This window comes from Lagopus muta, chromosome 21 (genome assembly GCF_023343835.1).
Source record: "Lagopus muta isolate bLagMut1 chromosome 21, bLagMut1 primary, whole genome shotgun sequence".
Classification (NCBI taxonomy): domain Eukaryota; kingdom Metazoa; phylum Chordata; class Aves; order Galliformes; family Phasianidae; genus Lagopus; species Lagopus muta.
In genome coordinates, this window is record NC_064453.1 from 5,078,281 (window position 1) to 5,096,182 (window position 17,902).

The 17,902-nt window shown below is 41.9% G+C and overlaps 1 protein-coding gene across 5 annotated transcripts in view; it reads right to left on the reverse strand.

Moving 5' to 3' along the window:
* The window catches only part of PRDM2 (PR/SET domain 2), a 62,529-nt gene that overhangs the window by 4,356 nt on the left and 40,271 nt on the right, over nt 1-17,902 (reverse strand). For 4 of the 5 annotated variants that reach the window (XM_048968070.1, XM_048968074.1, XM_048968072.1 and 1 more), the window contains 2 exons: nt 16,478-16,585; nt 10,936-15,301 (listed from right to left, as the gene is read on the reverse strand). In XM_048968070.1, coding sequence (XP_048824027.1) covers nt 10,936-15,301; nt 16,478-16,585 — 4,474 coding nt within the window. Of the gene's footprint in view, nt 1-3; nt 8,990-10,935; nt 15,302-16,477; nt 16,586-17,902 lie in introns of those variants that run through there. The other variant, XM_048968071.1, reaches the window with a different exon arrangement.

A 17,902-nucleotide genomic window follows, 5' to 3' on the forward strand; every position in this document is an offset into this window, starting at 1 on the left:
CAAAGAGGCAGGAAAAACACACATGCATGATGGGACACAGAAATTAAGAACTTTTAAAAACCAACCAGCAGGGATGTGCTCTAAGGCCCCAAAGCAGCTTTGTGAGAGAGAAAAAAACCAACGCTACTCATCCTCCAAGTGATGGGTGTTGCTTCTGAAGGCAAGAAGGCTTTTTGTTCTGAACGTATCCATTGGTTAATGGAAGCAGGAAGAAGAAAGTCTCAATCAAGCAGCACGCAGCCTGCCACCCTATGGCTGGGACAACAGACACAGCCCCAGCCATACAGAGGGCAGGGAGTCAGGGTCTATTTTCTCACCGTGGTCCACATCAGCTTTTTAAATAGAAAAGGAATTTTACCTTGGGTAAGCACAATACCTGCCCATTAGTGGCCAAGGGCAAAGCATGGAGTACACTTCTGCCAGTGCAGCACTTGGAGATGTGATGAATTATGCTTACAGGTCACTGCAGCAATGGTGACCTATAATCCTTATTGCAGTGACATGTGATTTCATTGCAAGTTCTAGGCTAGCTCTGAGAACCCCGACCTTCTTGTAAAGCAGAAGCAAAAATCTGGGACTTTCCTTGATGGTGTTACATCTCTATCAGTTGTGATTGCAAGACAAAGCCTGAAAGCATGAGTCAGAGCATGGCGAAGCAAAGGGCTTGGGTGAGCTCACATCCGTGCACACTCACCTTGGGTACACGAATTCACCCAAAGCCCAACCCAAATCACTGCTTACCTTCTTCCAAAGGCCCACACTTCACAACATGGTTCTACCACATAACAACACATCCAAGAAAATTGGAAAGTTAGGTTTTTCTCCAGGGTGTTTTTAGAGTTCAGTATGCACCCTTTCAAGGACATCTCAGCTTTCGTTATCCTTACATGCAGACTGTGCAGCACTGCAAGTTAGGACTAAAGAAGTGCAAATTTTTCCATTACAACAACAGAAACCAACCCCAAACCACAGAAATTTTGAAGAGTGAGCGGCTCCATCATTTCTCAATTAAAAGCTGCGGGTAAAATCATCTGCCAAATGTTATTCTGTTATTGTTCTGTGCAAATCAAACTCTTCAGCCTTGGCGAATGTAATTTGCAGCCTTTGTCTGCTGTGTAAGAATCAGAGTGGTGGTGAGGAAGTCAATGCAAGCCAGATTTCGTTGTCCCATATAAAGGCTGTTACCAAGGGGAACAGTAGAAATCCAAAATAAGCTTACTTGGTTTGGTTTCAGTCCTTTACTATAACTAGAAGAAATTTTTCTTCTATTCAGAGCGTTTCCATTTAAGCAATGTTCAACGTCAACATCTACAATGCCTATAATCAATACCACGTGTTATTGCATGTGATGAGCAAATGTCTGCATCCCGTGGGAAACAAGCAAACAAAAACACAGAGAAAAGGCTTCAAACGCACAGAGACAAAATAGCTGAGAAAACCTGACCTGCATTTTCAAAGGCGCTTGCTTTTGGATCTGTTAGGTGTTGGTTTCTTGCAGGGTTTTCACTTCTACATCCCAACCTAAAATAGCTGAGAAAACCTGACCTGCATTTTCAAAGGCGCTCACTTTCCTCCCCAACCTCCCCCCCAAAATCAAATATGTCAAGAGATCTTTTATCCCCCACCTCCATCTCCCTTTGAAGCTGTTGGGCTACTATCTGGAAGCAGAGGATTAGGGGGAGAAGATAAGGAGGAACCGTTTGCCTAGATGCTCTGCATAGAGGCTGGAACAGAGCTCTCCCTGCTTCCTCCCCATTGCTCTCAATTCACTGCACTGACACCACGCAGCACAGCACCAAAGGCTCTGGGAATGCTCCAGGGGGGGAAGAGTTATGGAGTTATGCTATTTTGGGCACTGTCGCTCTGCACCTGCTTTCAGCATCATGGGGTAACTGTAGCCGGGCAGAAGAAAAGAAATTCCTTGGTATAAGCAGCTTGATGGGGATGGGAGCAGGGGCTGCAGCCCAACCCTGCTGCACCACAGCCACGCAATGCAGAAGAGCAGCACAGCACCCAGCCCTGCTGTGTCCCTTGGTGGGAGCATTCAAAAAGATGTGAAGCTTGCAGGAAAGAAAAAAAAAAGGCACAGAAACTGAAAGTTAGGCAGCAGAAAGGTCACATCTGCACTGGGTTTGCTTTGTCAAATAGGATGCTTTAATCATAGTAAGTAGTGGTGGTTAAATGTGCTCGCTACACTACGAGTTAAAGTCAAAGCAGAAGTAAAACTACGTCATTTTTTCACTTTTAGACAGTGCCAGGAGCTCTGTCACTTAACTGTTAGCACACCTGAGCTCGACAGAAAAACCAAGCACTGCTTTTAGTGAGCCCTGGCTGCAACAACGCCCTAAATCTGGCTCTTATAATCTCCTGTGCTCAGCTCTTAGTGCTCTGTGCTACACTGAGTACCACAATCCTACTTTTTGAGATGCAGAAAAGAGTCAGGAGGGCTTTATTTGCCACAGCCATCCAGGAGGTGAGCAGTTTTAAAGCAGGAATCACGGATTCATAGAACCACAGAATCATAGAATGGCCTGGGTTGAAAAGGAGCACAAAGCTCATCCAGTCCCAACCCCCTGCTGTGTGCAGGTCACCAACCAGCAGCCCAGGCTGCCCAGAGCCACATCCAGCCTGGCCTTGAATGCCTGCAGGGATGGGGCATCCACAGCCTCCTTGGGCAACCTGTTCCAGTGCCTCAACACCTTACAGAAAAAGGAACAAAAGCAAAGGTTCCTCTCAGGATCACACAATATCCCCAAATGGAAGGGACTCATAGGACCACCGAGCCCAACATCTGGCTGCACACATCACCCCAAACCCCATGGCTGAGAGCGGCATCCCAACACACCCCAAGCTCACCATACACCTTCCCCTTGAGATGGCACACATGGATTTACAGGCTTGCAAACCCGCCAGCCCCCAGCACACACCCTGCCCTCAGACATTCCTGAAATACATTTGGTATGCAAATTGCCTCTTCTACCACACTTGAGCAATAGACATTCTTCCAAGCTGCTAGTTTTCCTTCTCTAAAAACAGCCAAACAAGCTGTGCTGCTTGTGAGACTGAAGGCTTGGAGCCATGATGCTGCTGCTCACACCATGGGCCAGAGCAAGGTCGGAGTGTGAGCCAAGGAGAGGGCCCAAAACTCAGGGAGTTTGGATCTGTTAGGTGTGGGTTTCTTGCAGGGCTTTCACTTCTACACCCCCAACCTAAAATAACAAGCAGATGGTACAAAATCTCAGCTGTGCACATGCTGCTCCCAATGATCTCCTAACAATAGATGTAGCAGGGACACACTCTGCCCAAAGTGGTTACTCCTATTACATAAAACCATGTCTAAGCTGACAGACTGACATCTGATGTGATTTTAGGGGCCAGAAGGCAAGCATGGGGGTGATAAATGAAATTCCTGTGCTTTCTGCTCAGTGAAAACAAAAACGCCGTGCTGCTAACCCAAGTGGTGCAGTCCTTAAAGGGAAACACAACACAAGGGCTTGGAAAAGCATCAGCCACCAAATGGCGTGAGTTTTATTTTCCCTGATGAAGGACAAAAAGGTTTGATGAAGGAATTTCATTTCTCTTATCCTGCCTCTGTAGGAAAAGCAAGTGAGCAGAAAACAGAAAGGATCCCAACGTGTTGCACTGCACATGCAGCTGCTGAGAACTCGAGAGCAGCCTGCATCTATTTATGAGGGTGGTGAAAAAGCTGGGCCGCGTGTCAGGATTTTATCTTGCCATCGCATGACTCCAAAGGACAGAACATGAATATCACGATGTTACGGGCAGGCCTTTCATGAATCTAAGCTGGAAAAACCTGTTACGGAGATGTTTGCATTCCCAGCTTTCAAGAAGATCTACAGCAGAGGTTCAAAGGACAGAACGCCTTTAAAGTAGTGCTGCTCCCTCATAATAACTCAGAAATTACTTCGTTGTGACACACATGTGCTCTGGAGTACAAGTTTCATCTCTGTTGACTTGATCCCACTGAAATCATTCTTCAAATCCCTGTTAATTTCAGTGATGGACACAGAATTGAGAACCACTGAAAAAAAATCTCACCCTGTGCAGAGAATTCACTTGGATTCTGTCTAAAACGCATGCAGCAATATTTCAATTCAATGTAAGATTTTCAGAAGCAACTGCTAATCCAAAGTGGCCACAGAGAAGGGATTTGGTACTGAGGATGACTGTGGAGCTTTTGTAAAATCAGGCTCCAGTGGTATTTCTAAGGGAGCACAAAGAAAATATCAGTCACAAAGAAACCCAGGGATACACATCTCATGAACAATATCACTTTGGCAATTTATCTCCCTTTCAAAGAAGCACAGAGTACTGTGTGAGCCAGAAAGTGATGAATATAGCATTTAAAGTAGCAGTACTCAAATGTATCCTCCACGCTGTCATGCAATCTAACCTGATAACCTGATAAAAAATGCTTATCTACCCATTCGCAATCACGACAGAGGAAAAGAATGAGAAACAATTATCACACATAGGGAAGACTGCTGTTGATTTTTAGTTAGCTTTATGCAGAAATGGGTAACCCAAGTGGGTCTCATGACCTCTGAAGGCTGCAGAACTACTAATGTGGCTCTGGGCAGCCCGGTCTGCTGGTTGATGACCCTGCACACAGCAGGGGTCAAAACTCGATGATCTTTGTGGTCCTTTTCAACCCAGGCCATTCTATGAGTCCATGATTCTATGATTCTAAGTGTCTCCAGTCCTGCACATCTCACTATATAAAAATCACCAAAAAAAAAAGTGCTTCTGATTTTTTGATAGTGATGAGTGAAAGTATTTCCTGCAATGAATGGGAATTAAACCTCAGTTCAATTCCAGTGACAGTGAAGTCTGAGGGTACGCCTTCTCAAAGCAGCTCAGTGATGGAGGAATTCATTCTCCCTTATCTTCCAGCCCCATTCCACACTGCAACGGCCAGCAGAAACTACCTGAAGGAATGCTAAGTGCAGTCTATCATCACATCACAGCTGGGATACCACTAACTGTGCCTCAATGTGATCTGCACAAGCAAGTTGGCTTGGTCTGCCTCCAAAGCAAGTCCCTGAGCAGCAGCAGCCGTGCTCCCTGTTCACTGCCAACCTACAGCAAGGACAACACACTGACAGACTGACTCAGCTCCTTTGTTTCCACTCCTGCTGCTGTGCCCAATGCCCTCAGCATGCGCTGCATCCACTGCAGTCTCCCCAGAATCACTGCCTTGGAAGAGTGCTCACATTTACTTTTCTGTGCACATTTAGCTTTGCTGAGTAGCACTGACGTAACTGCAGGAGGAACTGAGGCAGGCTTTGCTGAAATGGGCCTGGATAGCAGGGAATTACTTCTCTTTTTCATGGCCATAGGGCAGCCCAAAAGGTTTGGAAGCATTGGAGAGCCCATGGTCAAGAAGATGGCATGGGAGTCCAACACCTCCCACTCCTAACTGAGCTCTGCCAGAAACCTGCATCAAAAACCATGTTTTACAACAACTGTTCCTTTCTCACTCAGCAATAACATGGATCTTCATTGCAGTCTGAAGACTACCTTCCAAAAACTCTCCAGAGCATTTTCACTTGTATTCCATTCCCAAGCATCCTAAGATATCTCTATTGAGTAGCAGTAGCTCTCAGTCCATCCAACCTTGGAATAACACAAAGTTTAATGAAACAATCCACTTTAAAAGCTGTGGCAGTGCAGGTGAAGAGATCCCTCTAAACTTCCCTAATATTTGTGCATTCCAGCCTTGAACACTTTCAAAAACTCCTCATTCAGCTTGAAAACACAAAAGAATACTCAAACATTTTACAAGTATGTTTAAGTACTGCACAGAGATGAAACAAAATCAAGCTCTGCTGTTCTATTTATTACTATTGAATAATTTTTACTATTGAAATATTTTCAGTTATTACTACGAATTGTACACTAACCCAAAAAGTTTCTAATTTTGTACTGCTTTAGTCATATAAAGGATGTGAAAGTTTACCTCTTCTTCATAATCACTTACCACAAAGCTCAGATCCATAACAGCAAGTTCAGAACTCATCTCTTATTTCATTATGAATAACAGTAGACTACCGTGTGACTCACACAGCTCCCACTCAGAATTAATAGGCAAGCTCTTCCAAGTTCTCTAAGGCTGTTCACAAGCTCTCGTTTTGGAGGACAGATACTTGAATTCACTGCTGTGTGTGAACACGCTGCAGACCATGGCAGAGTGGGCACACAGCAGGACTTGAAATCACAGGAGAAAAACAGAAAAGCCAATGGCAATGGGATTTCTGCTGTAATATCAAGCAATGAGGGGAGAACGCAGGTTTATTTGTGATCAGTTCAATGTCAGCCATCACAAAGAGGTGATGAGAACACTGAGACTGCAGTTGGTGTTTCAGCTGTCAGCAGTGGAAGGTGTGATAAACGTGGTAACTACTCAGCACTGCATCTTCAGTAACTTCAGAACTATGGGGGATTTTTTACTTCTTCTCATGCTTCCCAACTCTTATAAAATAACCAGATCTGATGGTATGTCAAACATAACGTTTCCATTCTGGTAAATATAGTGAAGCCTAACCAATACTCATCACCTTCACTGTGGCTGTCCTACAGCCTCATAACTGCTGCTGCACGTTACACTTCTAGCTAGAATCTCTTAATCATCTTTGCCACCATTAAACCGCAGCATCCATAACCACAGAGCAGATGTGCCTGCAAAAACACTCAATGAATAATGTCCAACTTCTGCACTGCTTCACCAGAGTTTTCCCTGATGATTAAAATTCAGGGAAAACTTCACTGCAGAGAAGATAACATCTTCAGAGAATGACTTACAAGAAAACTCAACAAGCTGTTTCAGAGGTGAAACAGAACTATGAATGAGAATAAATGACTACATAAGGTATGAACTTACTACTGGAGAGAAATGGGCTCATGTAACAGTGCTAAGTTGCAGCAGTGTGACTTTACTCCATCCAGCTCCACACTAACATGGCCAAGGATCCTTCTGGCCCCACTGCTGGAGGACGACACAAGCTGTAATTCCTCTTGGTGCTGGAATGCAACTTTCTAAAATCCTCCGAGCCAGAACTGATTTAGAACTAAGTTAGATCACAACTATTAAGCACAGAGAACAGAAAAAGTTATCAAATGGTGCTTGCAGTGTTAATTAAACCTTTAAATTAACTAAATCCACAGGAAAGAACATCAAGGACTAACTCAGAAGTGTTAGACTTGTATAGATTCATTTCAGTGCAGAAAGCCCAAGGATGCAAGCATACTTAATTCCTTCTAGATGTACACTGCTCCATTTTGCCTGGCACATCTGGTTTCCATATAAGAAGCAAGTTTTCCCACAAAGTTTTTAAAAAGCTCACTTTATTGGTTACAGTTATATAAAACGTGTCATAGTAGTTCCATCTAGCTGGCCATTAAGTGCTTGCAACACAACAGATATCCTTGAACACATCTGCAAATTACAGGATGTACTGCATGCTGGAGGAGAAACATCCCCCCTGTTGCTTACCTGCACTTACAGGCTCTTCACCAAGGCTACAATGTTCAAAAGCAATGAGGACCCACTTGTTGTCAAATTGCAATTTTTAATGTTTTCATTAGAATACCCTTTGAATCACTCTCCAAAAAGGAAAAAAGAAAAAAAAAAGAAACAATATGACTAACAGCAAACTTTTAATACAGGAACACGCTCCAAGATGAACAGCCCAAGATGAAAACAGAATGAAAATTAATGTAAAATGTAAATCACATATAGTACAATTGAAGTGTCCAAAACAATTTAAATAATTTTAAATATTTTATTTTTTTTTATACTTGCTACAAATGCTTTATACATTATTTCAACATAAAGTCCCCATAACAGAAATGTAACAAAATGGGAATGATAGTGAAAGTGAAAGTTAAAGTGGCACAAATTCACCAAACAAGTATTAAACTACAAATTTTAAGAGGTAGATTACTTTTTTAAGTCAAGAACAAAAAATAAAAGGGGTGGCTGGATAATGAAACTGGTCACTTCCCATCGACTCAGTCATTAATCTTGAAAGCTATATAGACATGAGAAATGGTATTTCCATAAAAAGCTGTGTAAGAACAATAGACCAATGTTGTTTTAAGTTATTAGATAGAGGTGTAGGACCTTTTAGAGTAATTATATATTTCATTTTCAAAATATACAGGTATGTAGCCCTGGTCTAGCCTTTTTATCAATAAAAAGATACACATTATATATAGTATTTAGAAATTGGTATTGGTATTTCACTGCTATATAAAGTTTCATTTGCATGTATAAATAAGAATTTGGAAAACTCACAGAGAACTCACTCAGGCTTTTTTTCCCATTATATGATGGCCATCCAAAAGATGCAGAGAATGGAGAGGAGGTGGGAAAAGGAAATTCTGTCCTTCCAGGTCCCTCTGTACTGATTCATTTAGAAGGAAGGTTTTAACAGAGTTACTAAATGTCAGAAAGGGTGCAGCAGAAACTGCTGTCCTTGAACCTACCAAACTACTGATAAAACAGGGGATCTCTGCTTTACCCAGCTTAGAACTGAACCGTCTCTTAAGTCATTCACAAAGGCATGGACAAAACCAGGATCTAAGCATTCAAAGGCTAAAGATTTGGTTTAGTTTATTCCCACTTTCTTTCAATGCTTCTGTGTGTGGTTTTTGTTTTGTGTGGGGCACTGCTGTGTGTTGTTTGCTCTTGTTTTTGGTTCCATTTGGCTTTTAACAGCACCCTTCTCTCATCTGACTCACCACGAAGCCCAGCACGCATGTCAGGCACAAAGCCCTGCATCTACCCCTGAGTGTTAGCAAGCAGCCTGCAGGCCATGTTATGGTTGTGAGTCAGCTTCTGCTGGTTTCACAAGCTTGGGGGACTTCACATCCATTGTCGTAGTGCTTATCCTAAGTTGAGCATGCACCAGCTCTACCATGTCATTAAGAGATTTTGTTTTGTTTTGCTTTGTTTTACTGGATATTCCTAGAAAATAAAAACAAAAACAAAAAACTGAAGATAAATGTCCAAACAACTTATTCACAAATGGAGTATGTTTACATGGAGAAACTGAAAGGTGAAGAACAGGTTCGGAGACAACTACTGCACTCAATGGCAGTCTTGAATGATATTAGGAATAGAGGTTTCCTGGGGGAGAAAAAAATGTCTACACAGAGTAGGACTGAAGGTTATGCAGATGTTAAACCGTGTACGAAAGCAAAAAACCAAAACACCTCTCCATATTTGATAGATGAAAACAAAGGTGATGTGGTGATGAGACAATCTGGATTTATGAACAGTAGTTCAGAAACAAAAGCAAGAATTCTTCTAGCAGAACTATTCATTAAACCACTAAAGACTGCAAGGTGCCAAAGTAAACAAATGGTATTTGAGATAGCCAAGGAAACCTTGCCCCTCAGTAGATCGTTATTTACCCTGAATGCTACTAAACAATTTCCATATGCAGAGATTTCCAAGCACTCCCTCATTTTGCTTCAAGGTCAAGTGATTAGTTTGGGTGGAAAGGTGTGTCATTCCAGCTTTGAATTCTACGGATCTGTCCTGGCACCGTGTAAAAGTTCCACACAAAGCACTAAGGGAGCAGCTGATCACAGAATTAAGCAACACGAAGATTATTCTGTCCAAGAGAGGAGGCCTGGTTGACAGTTTTTGTACTTTAAGGGCATATTCAACACCGTTATATTCTCCAAATTGCAGGAGTACATATAGACTTTTTTCCTTCAACATGCCCTAACTTGGACTGTTTCATTTCCCTTCCAGCTCTTTGAAATCATTCTGTTGTGTCAAAGCTTTACTTTATAGGAAGCATTTTCTCAAAACTGTCACACAACAGGTCTTCACTGTAAGACAAACAAGCTGCAAGCAGTTGGCTTTTGACACCTCCTGACAATTCTGCTTGTGGGCACTTGTGAAAGAGGCAGGGCCCTCTCCACTACCAATCGCTTTGGTACAAAAATCCTACCTTTAGCCACAAACCTCCTGTTAATCACAGCCACGGGCTGCAATCAGCAAAGCAAAAAGCAAACAACCAGCACTGAGTGTTGTGAAAGTCACCCAGCGGATCAGACACCTGTTACAAGAACAGCAGGGCAGGAGCCTGCTAACAGAAATGTTGAAGGCTGCAAAACAGACTGCAGACTTTGAAAGATGACATGAAGACTTTAAACGGGACTCAGGCACATACAGTACGATTTTATTTTATTTAAGTGTTACCCTTTCTTGTGATTAAAATGCTTCATCTGAAAATGAAATAGAACTTTAGTTATAATCTTTTTTTTCTTAAACTGAAACATAAGAGCATGATACTTTTAACAAAATTTACACATTCATGTCACTTTTCTTACACATCTATTTCCCTTATATTAAGTATTTAGAGATCTGACTCAATTAGGATGCACATACAGTTGTTGAAGTATGCTTTCTTTTTTTTAATACGATATGCAGAGAATATATATATATATATATATATATTTTATTTAAAAAAAACAACATTTCCAATTGTTTTAATAGGAGGGTAAAAACGCAGTCGTGACTTTTTGCTTCACAAACCACCACCACCTAAACCTAGAACCATTCCAGGCCACCGTGTGCTGGATAGCAGATACACGTCACCAGGAACATGAAGTTTAACGACTTAGGTTTATTTGCACTCAAGTGCTGACATTTTTTCCCAGCATTTCCAAATCCATTTATAATTAAGGACATTCTCTATACAAATGATGTATATATGACAATGTGACAAAATGCATCAAATATGTACATCATACGTGACTGAGCCGCTAACCACGTTTTAGGAAACGCAATCTTCTTCTGATTTAAATATGACAAATTCAAAGAAATAGACCAAGAAAATTGGCAAAACAGCAAGCAACGTGTTCCTGTTTTGTCGGAAGTTCAAATTAAAAGCTTACCTGAAATCTTTTAATTCTTGCTTTGTACTGCTTTCATCTTTTTTGCTTTCTGCTGCCTCGGCATTTGCCGCCTGCTGTAAGCTTCGTGTAATAGGTCCTCCAATCCTCTCTCTAGATTTTACAGTGAATCTGTCTGCTTTTTTCTTACTTGCCACAGCAGACCTACTTGGCAAAACAGCCTTATTACTCCTTTGTATTCTGACGTGCAATTTCCGGGTGGCTTTGCTTGAGATGCCAGAGGAAGTGTTCTTACCTACCACCTTAGTTTTTTTCCCATCCACGTGAGTCATTTTGGACACTCTCACAGGACTAGAGTTCCTCAGTGACGAAGACGGATTTGGCTTTTTCGATCGAATGGGAGGTACAAATTTAATGCTTTGCTTTGATTTGAAGGATGCAGAGGGCAGCTGGATCTGTGCAGGTCCTGAGGTTCGCGCTCTTGTCTTGCCCAAGTGAGGCTGCATGCTTTGCATTTTGATTTCTGCATCTGCTGTTCTCCTGCGCTGGTTGCTGCCTTTTTCGCTGTTTGCAGGTGATGAACTTGCACCTTTTTTGGATGATTTTTTTTTGGAGGATGGGGAGATGGGTTTTTTGGGACAGCTGTACGACGCATGTTTGTTCAAACTTCCAATGTAAGTAAACTCTCTGTTGCAGTAGGGGCAGATGTGAGGGTCTGACTCAGAAAGACTATTTTTCAATTCTGCCTTCTGCTGAGCAGATTTCTTCTTTTGCAGGATAGCTTTCTGGACAAGCTGGTTTTTCTTTTTCAACGCGTTTATTTTTAGTTTATTTGAAGACATTTTGCTAATCTCAACGTTGAAATTAAGTCTTTTTGGCTGACCCATTCGTCTGAAGGCATTCTTTCCAGGACCAGTGATGACAACCATGCCATTCTTAGGCTGCACAGTCTGTTTCAGTGGCACTGGATTTTTTTTGGGCGTATATCGCTTTTTGTCGCTGGCAGATGCACAGGCCAGGATGTGTTTGTGTAACTCAGGCATGTTATCCACACTTTTCCCGCATTTTGTGCATCGGATGGCAGTAGTGAAAGTCTGTGGGATATTGTGGGTAGTGAAGTTTGTTGCAGTAACGCCAATACCCATAGGATTTCGATGGTGATACTGAAATGGAGGTGGTTTAAAGCTTGGGTAGTGTTGATTGAGGCCCATCCGAACATCCGGATCTTTAGATTTTACCCCAGAAGCCATTATTTTTATAGTAGTATAAAGCTCTTCGGAGGAATCGTTTAGATCTTCGTCTTCTTCCTCCTCTTTAGAAAGTTCTAAAGAGTCTTCTGACAGGCTCTGCATGTGCTCTATGTTGGCCTTACTGGGGTCAGTAAAATTCTGGGGTCTCAAAGTCCCGCTTTCGAACTCATGGTGTGTGCACACTTTGTCTGGATGGAGATCTCGCTGATGCTGTTGCAAATTGCACAAAAAAGCAAATTCCTTTTTACAGACCGAGCAAGCAAAGATATTTCCTACTCCGTGAAGCAGAAAGCGATGTTCTGACAAGCCTGTTTTATCCCTAAAAAGCTGTACACAGAATTCACATTTGAAGGGCCATTCTTCAGCATGGACGGATAAATGCTTAGTTAGGTCCTTAATAGAAAGAAAAGGTGATTCACAGACATTGCACACAAAGCTTTTATTGAATGTTTCCTGCACTACTCCCGATTCACTTGCAGCATGAGGATCTTCTCTGGCCTTCTGCTCACTTTCAGTTTCCTCCTGTTTTATCATTGGAAGAGTATTTTCAAGGTTATCAGCTGAAGAAACAACGGAAGAAACCACTGAAAGGGGAGGAGGAGATGGAGATGATGAGGAGGAGGAGGAAGAGAAGGAGGAGGAGGAGGAAGAGGAAGAAGAGGAAGAAGAGAGAGTAGGAGGACCAGGTGAAGCAGCAGAAATGAGCGGTTCAACTGAAGGAACCGGAGATGGAGAAGGAGAAACCGTAGGTGAAAGAACTGGTAGTGGAGACTGGGTAGTAGTGTTTGAAAGTGGCGATGGGCAAGAGGAAGTGTTAGTGGCACTAGCAGAGACATCTGGAGTTGATAAAGGCATTGTTGGAAGAAGGGGAGGAGGTGATGTAGCAACTGTGAGCACAGGCGGGCAGGGTGGTGGGGAAGGAGGATTAGTTGGTGTTAACAAAGGAGGCAGCTGACACATGGAAGGTGCGACAGATGCGTGTGGCACAAGGGAAACAGAGGAACTAAGGGGCTGAGTGTCAACAGAAGACGACGCAGACAGACTGGGGTCTGTGTCTGGTTCTGGCTGAGATTCCAGGGATTTGCTTGGGCTCGGGCTTCTGTTCACACTGGGTGTGCTGTCTGTGGCTGCATCCATTCCATTATACTCATTCAGCAGAACCTTCTGTAGCATGCAAGTGGTTGGTTTCTTCTTTTTAACACCACTGCAGGTTGGTTGAATGGAATTTTCTTTGTATTCCCGAATTTCGGCATCACTGCAAGGCTTCTTGTGCACACTTAAATCTAATACAGATTCCCAAGGAACCTGATGCTTATTTTTGATATCAGACCTTTGTTTTACACCACTAGACAAATCCAGGGGCTGCTGGTTGCATACATTGCCAAAAGTTGGAGCCACTGTCCAGTCTTTTGATGTTTTGAAGTCTTCGAAGCAAAGAGGGCTCACAGCCTCCCTCTCCTCCCTTCCAGTTAGGCTCCAAGCAGGTGAGTTGCTGTGGCTTTCTAACTTTGGCATTTTTGAACTTCGAAGATTATCATTCCACACAGTTTTTCCCTCACCTGATTTGACAAAATCTCGAAGTACTGGACTGTGCTGTGGAGAACTGGGAGGAGAGCTGGTCCTTCTTTTAAATCTACTGGATACTGGAGGCAAAATAGATGATGATGCAACAGAAGGTCCCAGTTTAGGGATTTCATTTGATGGAGTGATCTTACTGTCCTGTGTCTGAAGAAGCTGTTTTAATTTTGATGACAAATACACACTTTTGTCTTTATGGAAAGGTAAGCTCTCTGTTGAAATGCTAAGAGGAAGATTTAAAGAACTAGTAGGAGTTATAGGTTCTGGTTCTATCTCAGTTTTTATTTTTGGTACAAGAGGAGGGCTGGCAGTTCTCCTCTTTTTGGATTCATTGCTCCCGCTGCCAGAAGGCTCCTTAGGAGGTTCATTCACCTGTGTTTGTGTAATCTTTATATTTGAGGAAATTTCCACCGTGACTGGACTGATGATACAATTTAGTCCATACAAGTCTGCAGAGTTGGACTCCATCTGAATCACATCGCAATTGCTAGTGCTGCTGTTGGACTGAATTTTACCATCAATGTAATAATTTAAGTTTTCAGAAATATTGCTGGAAATATCCATAATGTAGACATCATCTATTTCACCTTCCTCTTCTATTTCAGTACTTGCTATATATACACTCTGCACTGGTGGGGCCTGCTCAGTTTGAAGCGGTGGCTCTTCATGGAAGTATCCTTTTCTTCTGACACCTTTGGGAATAAGATGCCGCTCGTGAACCCTGCGCTGATGTCTCCGCATGTTGGTGTGAGTTCCAAAAACCTTTTTGCAGTATTTGCATGGATGCAATTCTTTGGGCTCCTTGTTTTCCTCAGCGAAAGCAGAGTGGGACATTTCCTGGGAGACTTTCTCAGAATCCAAGACAACGGAGTCTTGTACAAGATTGGAAACGTTCAAGTCATCTTTAAGACCATCACTCACAATTACTTGGTTATCAGCAACATTATCCAGGTGCTGTGATGATGTTAGTGTTAAGAACGGTTTCCTTTTTGGCCCTGCCTCATGGCGCCGCTCATGCCTTCGTCTGTTAATTTGAGTACCAAAGGCTTTCCCACAGTATCGACATTTGAAAGCGTGGTTAACAGTAGATATATGAATGTGCATGTGGCGTTCAAGTCCTTGCTTTGTTGTAAACTTCCTCTCACAATGCTGACAAGGAAACATGAATGTTTCCTGAACATCACCGTTTGACTCACCTCTTGCTTTTGGAATTTTCACCACAAGTTTCTTTGGAGAGCTTTCTGGAGATTCCTCTGATGTACTCTTTTGCTCTTCCATAGAGTCTAACTTTTCTTCACATATCAAAGGCATTTCAGCATTTTCTTTAGGCATATTGGTATCTTCCATCTCCTCTTCTTCCTCTTCTTCATCCTCTTCTTCTTCATCCTCATCTAAATCATCTGACGCACAGTTTATTGCTTCTTCTTGTTTCTCTTCGGTCACTATTTGCAGTTCACTGGCAGGACTGGGAATCATCAGCTTTGGAAGCACATCTTGATTTACCATCTCCTGAATCACAGCTGTTTGTTCCAGGGACAGTACAGCAGAAACGGAAGGCTTTTCATCTTCTTCTTTATGACCTGATATATGAAGTAGGAAAAGCATGAAACATTTTGACCAAACACCCTGAAGTACATTACACCATTCTTCTACCTTTTACACAGTAGAAGTCAATACTCTACAACCCTCACAATACTTCTCCTTCTCACAACTGTGATTCTGTAACAAACAAAACCATACTCAGGAATTTCCTTTCTGAAACTTTTCCCCAAAGTTATTACTAACTTGGTGCACAATGCAACAATCTGGACTTACACTGTAATGCATGGCAAGGCATAACTTAGATCTGGCATGGTGCTTTCCAGTCTATGAAATTTCTCTATTAGCCATTGCCTGAATAGCTATTTCCTACACTTCTGAATCCTCCTGCATGCATCTCAGTGATCAGTGTAAACTGGTTGTTTATTCACACCTTTGTGTGCCAACTTTATTTATCTGTTGTCAGATAAATCCATTTCTGAAGGAAGTATTTCTTTCTGCCAACTCACACAGAGTTTCTGAAGCGGCCTTGAGTATGGAGCAGGAAGTTCATCTCCCTTCCCTAGCTAGAGCATCAGACATCAGCAGTAAAACAGTGCACGCAGTGTGCAAGCAGAACAGAAAACAGAGTGAAGAAATGGGTCAAAAAAGTTAAGTAAGTTTGGAAAAAATATATCTATCAGTACCTGTACAGAGCCTTAACCATTACCAGTTACACCCACAGCAAAGGCAAGTTTTCCATGATTGTAAAACAAAAAAACCCACACATTCAAAACACATTGAAGTCATTTTTACATACATAATATGTAAACAGCATAATTTTATACATAATCTTTTCAGATCACCTTCAGGACAAACGGTATGCTTAGCTATTCTATGCATTATTACTATATTTTTCCCTTGTAACACTGATCTTTCTTATACAGTCATTATTACAGCTATAAGCTCTAAAGACATTTTTGAATAAGGTCTTCTCTGTTCAAAGGGGTCTGGGCACAGACATTTCACAGTAGCTGTGTTTTCCAATTGCAGAGTTGCCTTATTGACAAAGTTCTGACATCCAAATTGACTGATAATCGAACTGTTTGGGTAAACATAAACATTGTTCACTTTCCTGCTTTAGCATAACGCATTAGCTTATTAAACATGATAAAACTTGTGCTTTGATTGAAGAAGATAATGGGAAAGAAAGCAATTAGATACTTGAGAGCTCTCACCCTCTTTAGAATCCCTCATATCTGCCGAAGAATCCAAATCAGTCTTTTTCTGCTTTGTATCTGTTGCCTTCCTCCCCTTGTTTTTACTTTCCTGAGTCTTTTTCTTTCCTGAAAGAAAAACAAACAACAAATATGCATTATTCCTGTTGAGCAATTTGTATTTTTCCTATCTGACTGGCAAATTAAAACACCCAGCCTTGGAGTACAACATACTTCTGTAGAAACTTTTTTCTTCAGGAACTCAAATGACATTGCAAGGAAGAAGAACACTCAGAAAACACAATGACCACAGGGCAAAAAGTGCTAAGGCCAAGTACAGAACAAAAGAAGCAAGAAAAGATGACCTAGAAGAAATTACGCATCTGTATATTTAATTTTGATGTCTAATCTGTGACTATGTATTGATAAGGTAGTAAGTCTCTAGGGCCTGAAAGAAGTCAATCGTGAGTCTCTAAAAAGCCAATACTCCAAAATATCTTACAAAGCAAGCACAGACTACAAAGGAGATCCATTGTGACAGAGTTAAGCAGCTCAAGTCATAGTCATTAATTACCTTCCATCAGCGATATTACTGTATTTCATACAAGTGTATGGAAATTGCATTATTATTCTTTAGTGTTAATTGGAAGGCTGCACCAAACAGAAGCTCACAGAGGCTTCTAAACCTGTGCAAACATTCTGAATTATGACATGAAGAGGAGGTATAATCAAAGAAATGAAGTATAAGCATGATGTTGGCCAACACAGCAAAGGCAGTAAACAAATGGGATGGAACTGGATAACAGCAAACCAAGGGTGCAGCACCACGTCCACTGACACAACCAAGCTTGCTGACACTCTCGGATCGCAAAACTGGGAACTGTGTTAGATTTGCATGAGATAATGAACACAATGAAGATTAGAGTAAAATGGCGTTGTGCAAAGACCTGATCTGTGATGCAACACGCAGAGACATTCAGAACTTCACCCATGTATGTGCTACAAAGTTATAACACTGTCTTTTTGATCCCGCTCCTAAAGATTCTGTTCTGCAATCTTTGGAACTGATGGCAAGGACTGGAAGCACAAATGAAGCCAAAATCCTCTAACTCAAGTCATTGCAGTGAACTTCCACGTGTAAGCATGTGCTGAAAGCACTACTCTCATCTGGAACTTCACACTTCCACACACCCACCTCCTAGGAACAAGAATTCTCCAGAAGCAGCCATCCAAATGTCTCCGTTGCTCCCTCTAACACACAGAATACCACGCTAACACAGTGACCCCTCTTCTCAAGTCAGAAGCGTGAATTACAGCCATAAATTCATCTCTTATTTAGAAGCACGTAATTCCAATTCATAACCCTGTCAACAAGTTCCTCCTTTCTTTCTTGAAATATTTTTCACACTGTTGGCCAAAAGTCTGAAATGCCTTTTAAAAAAATTC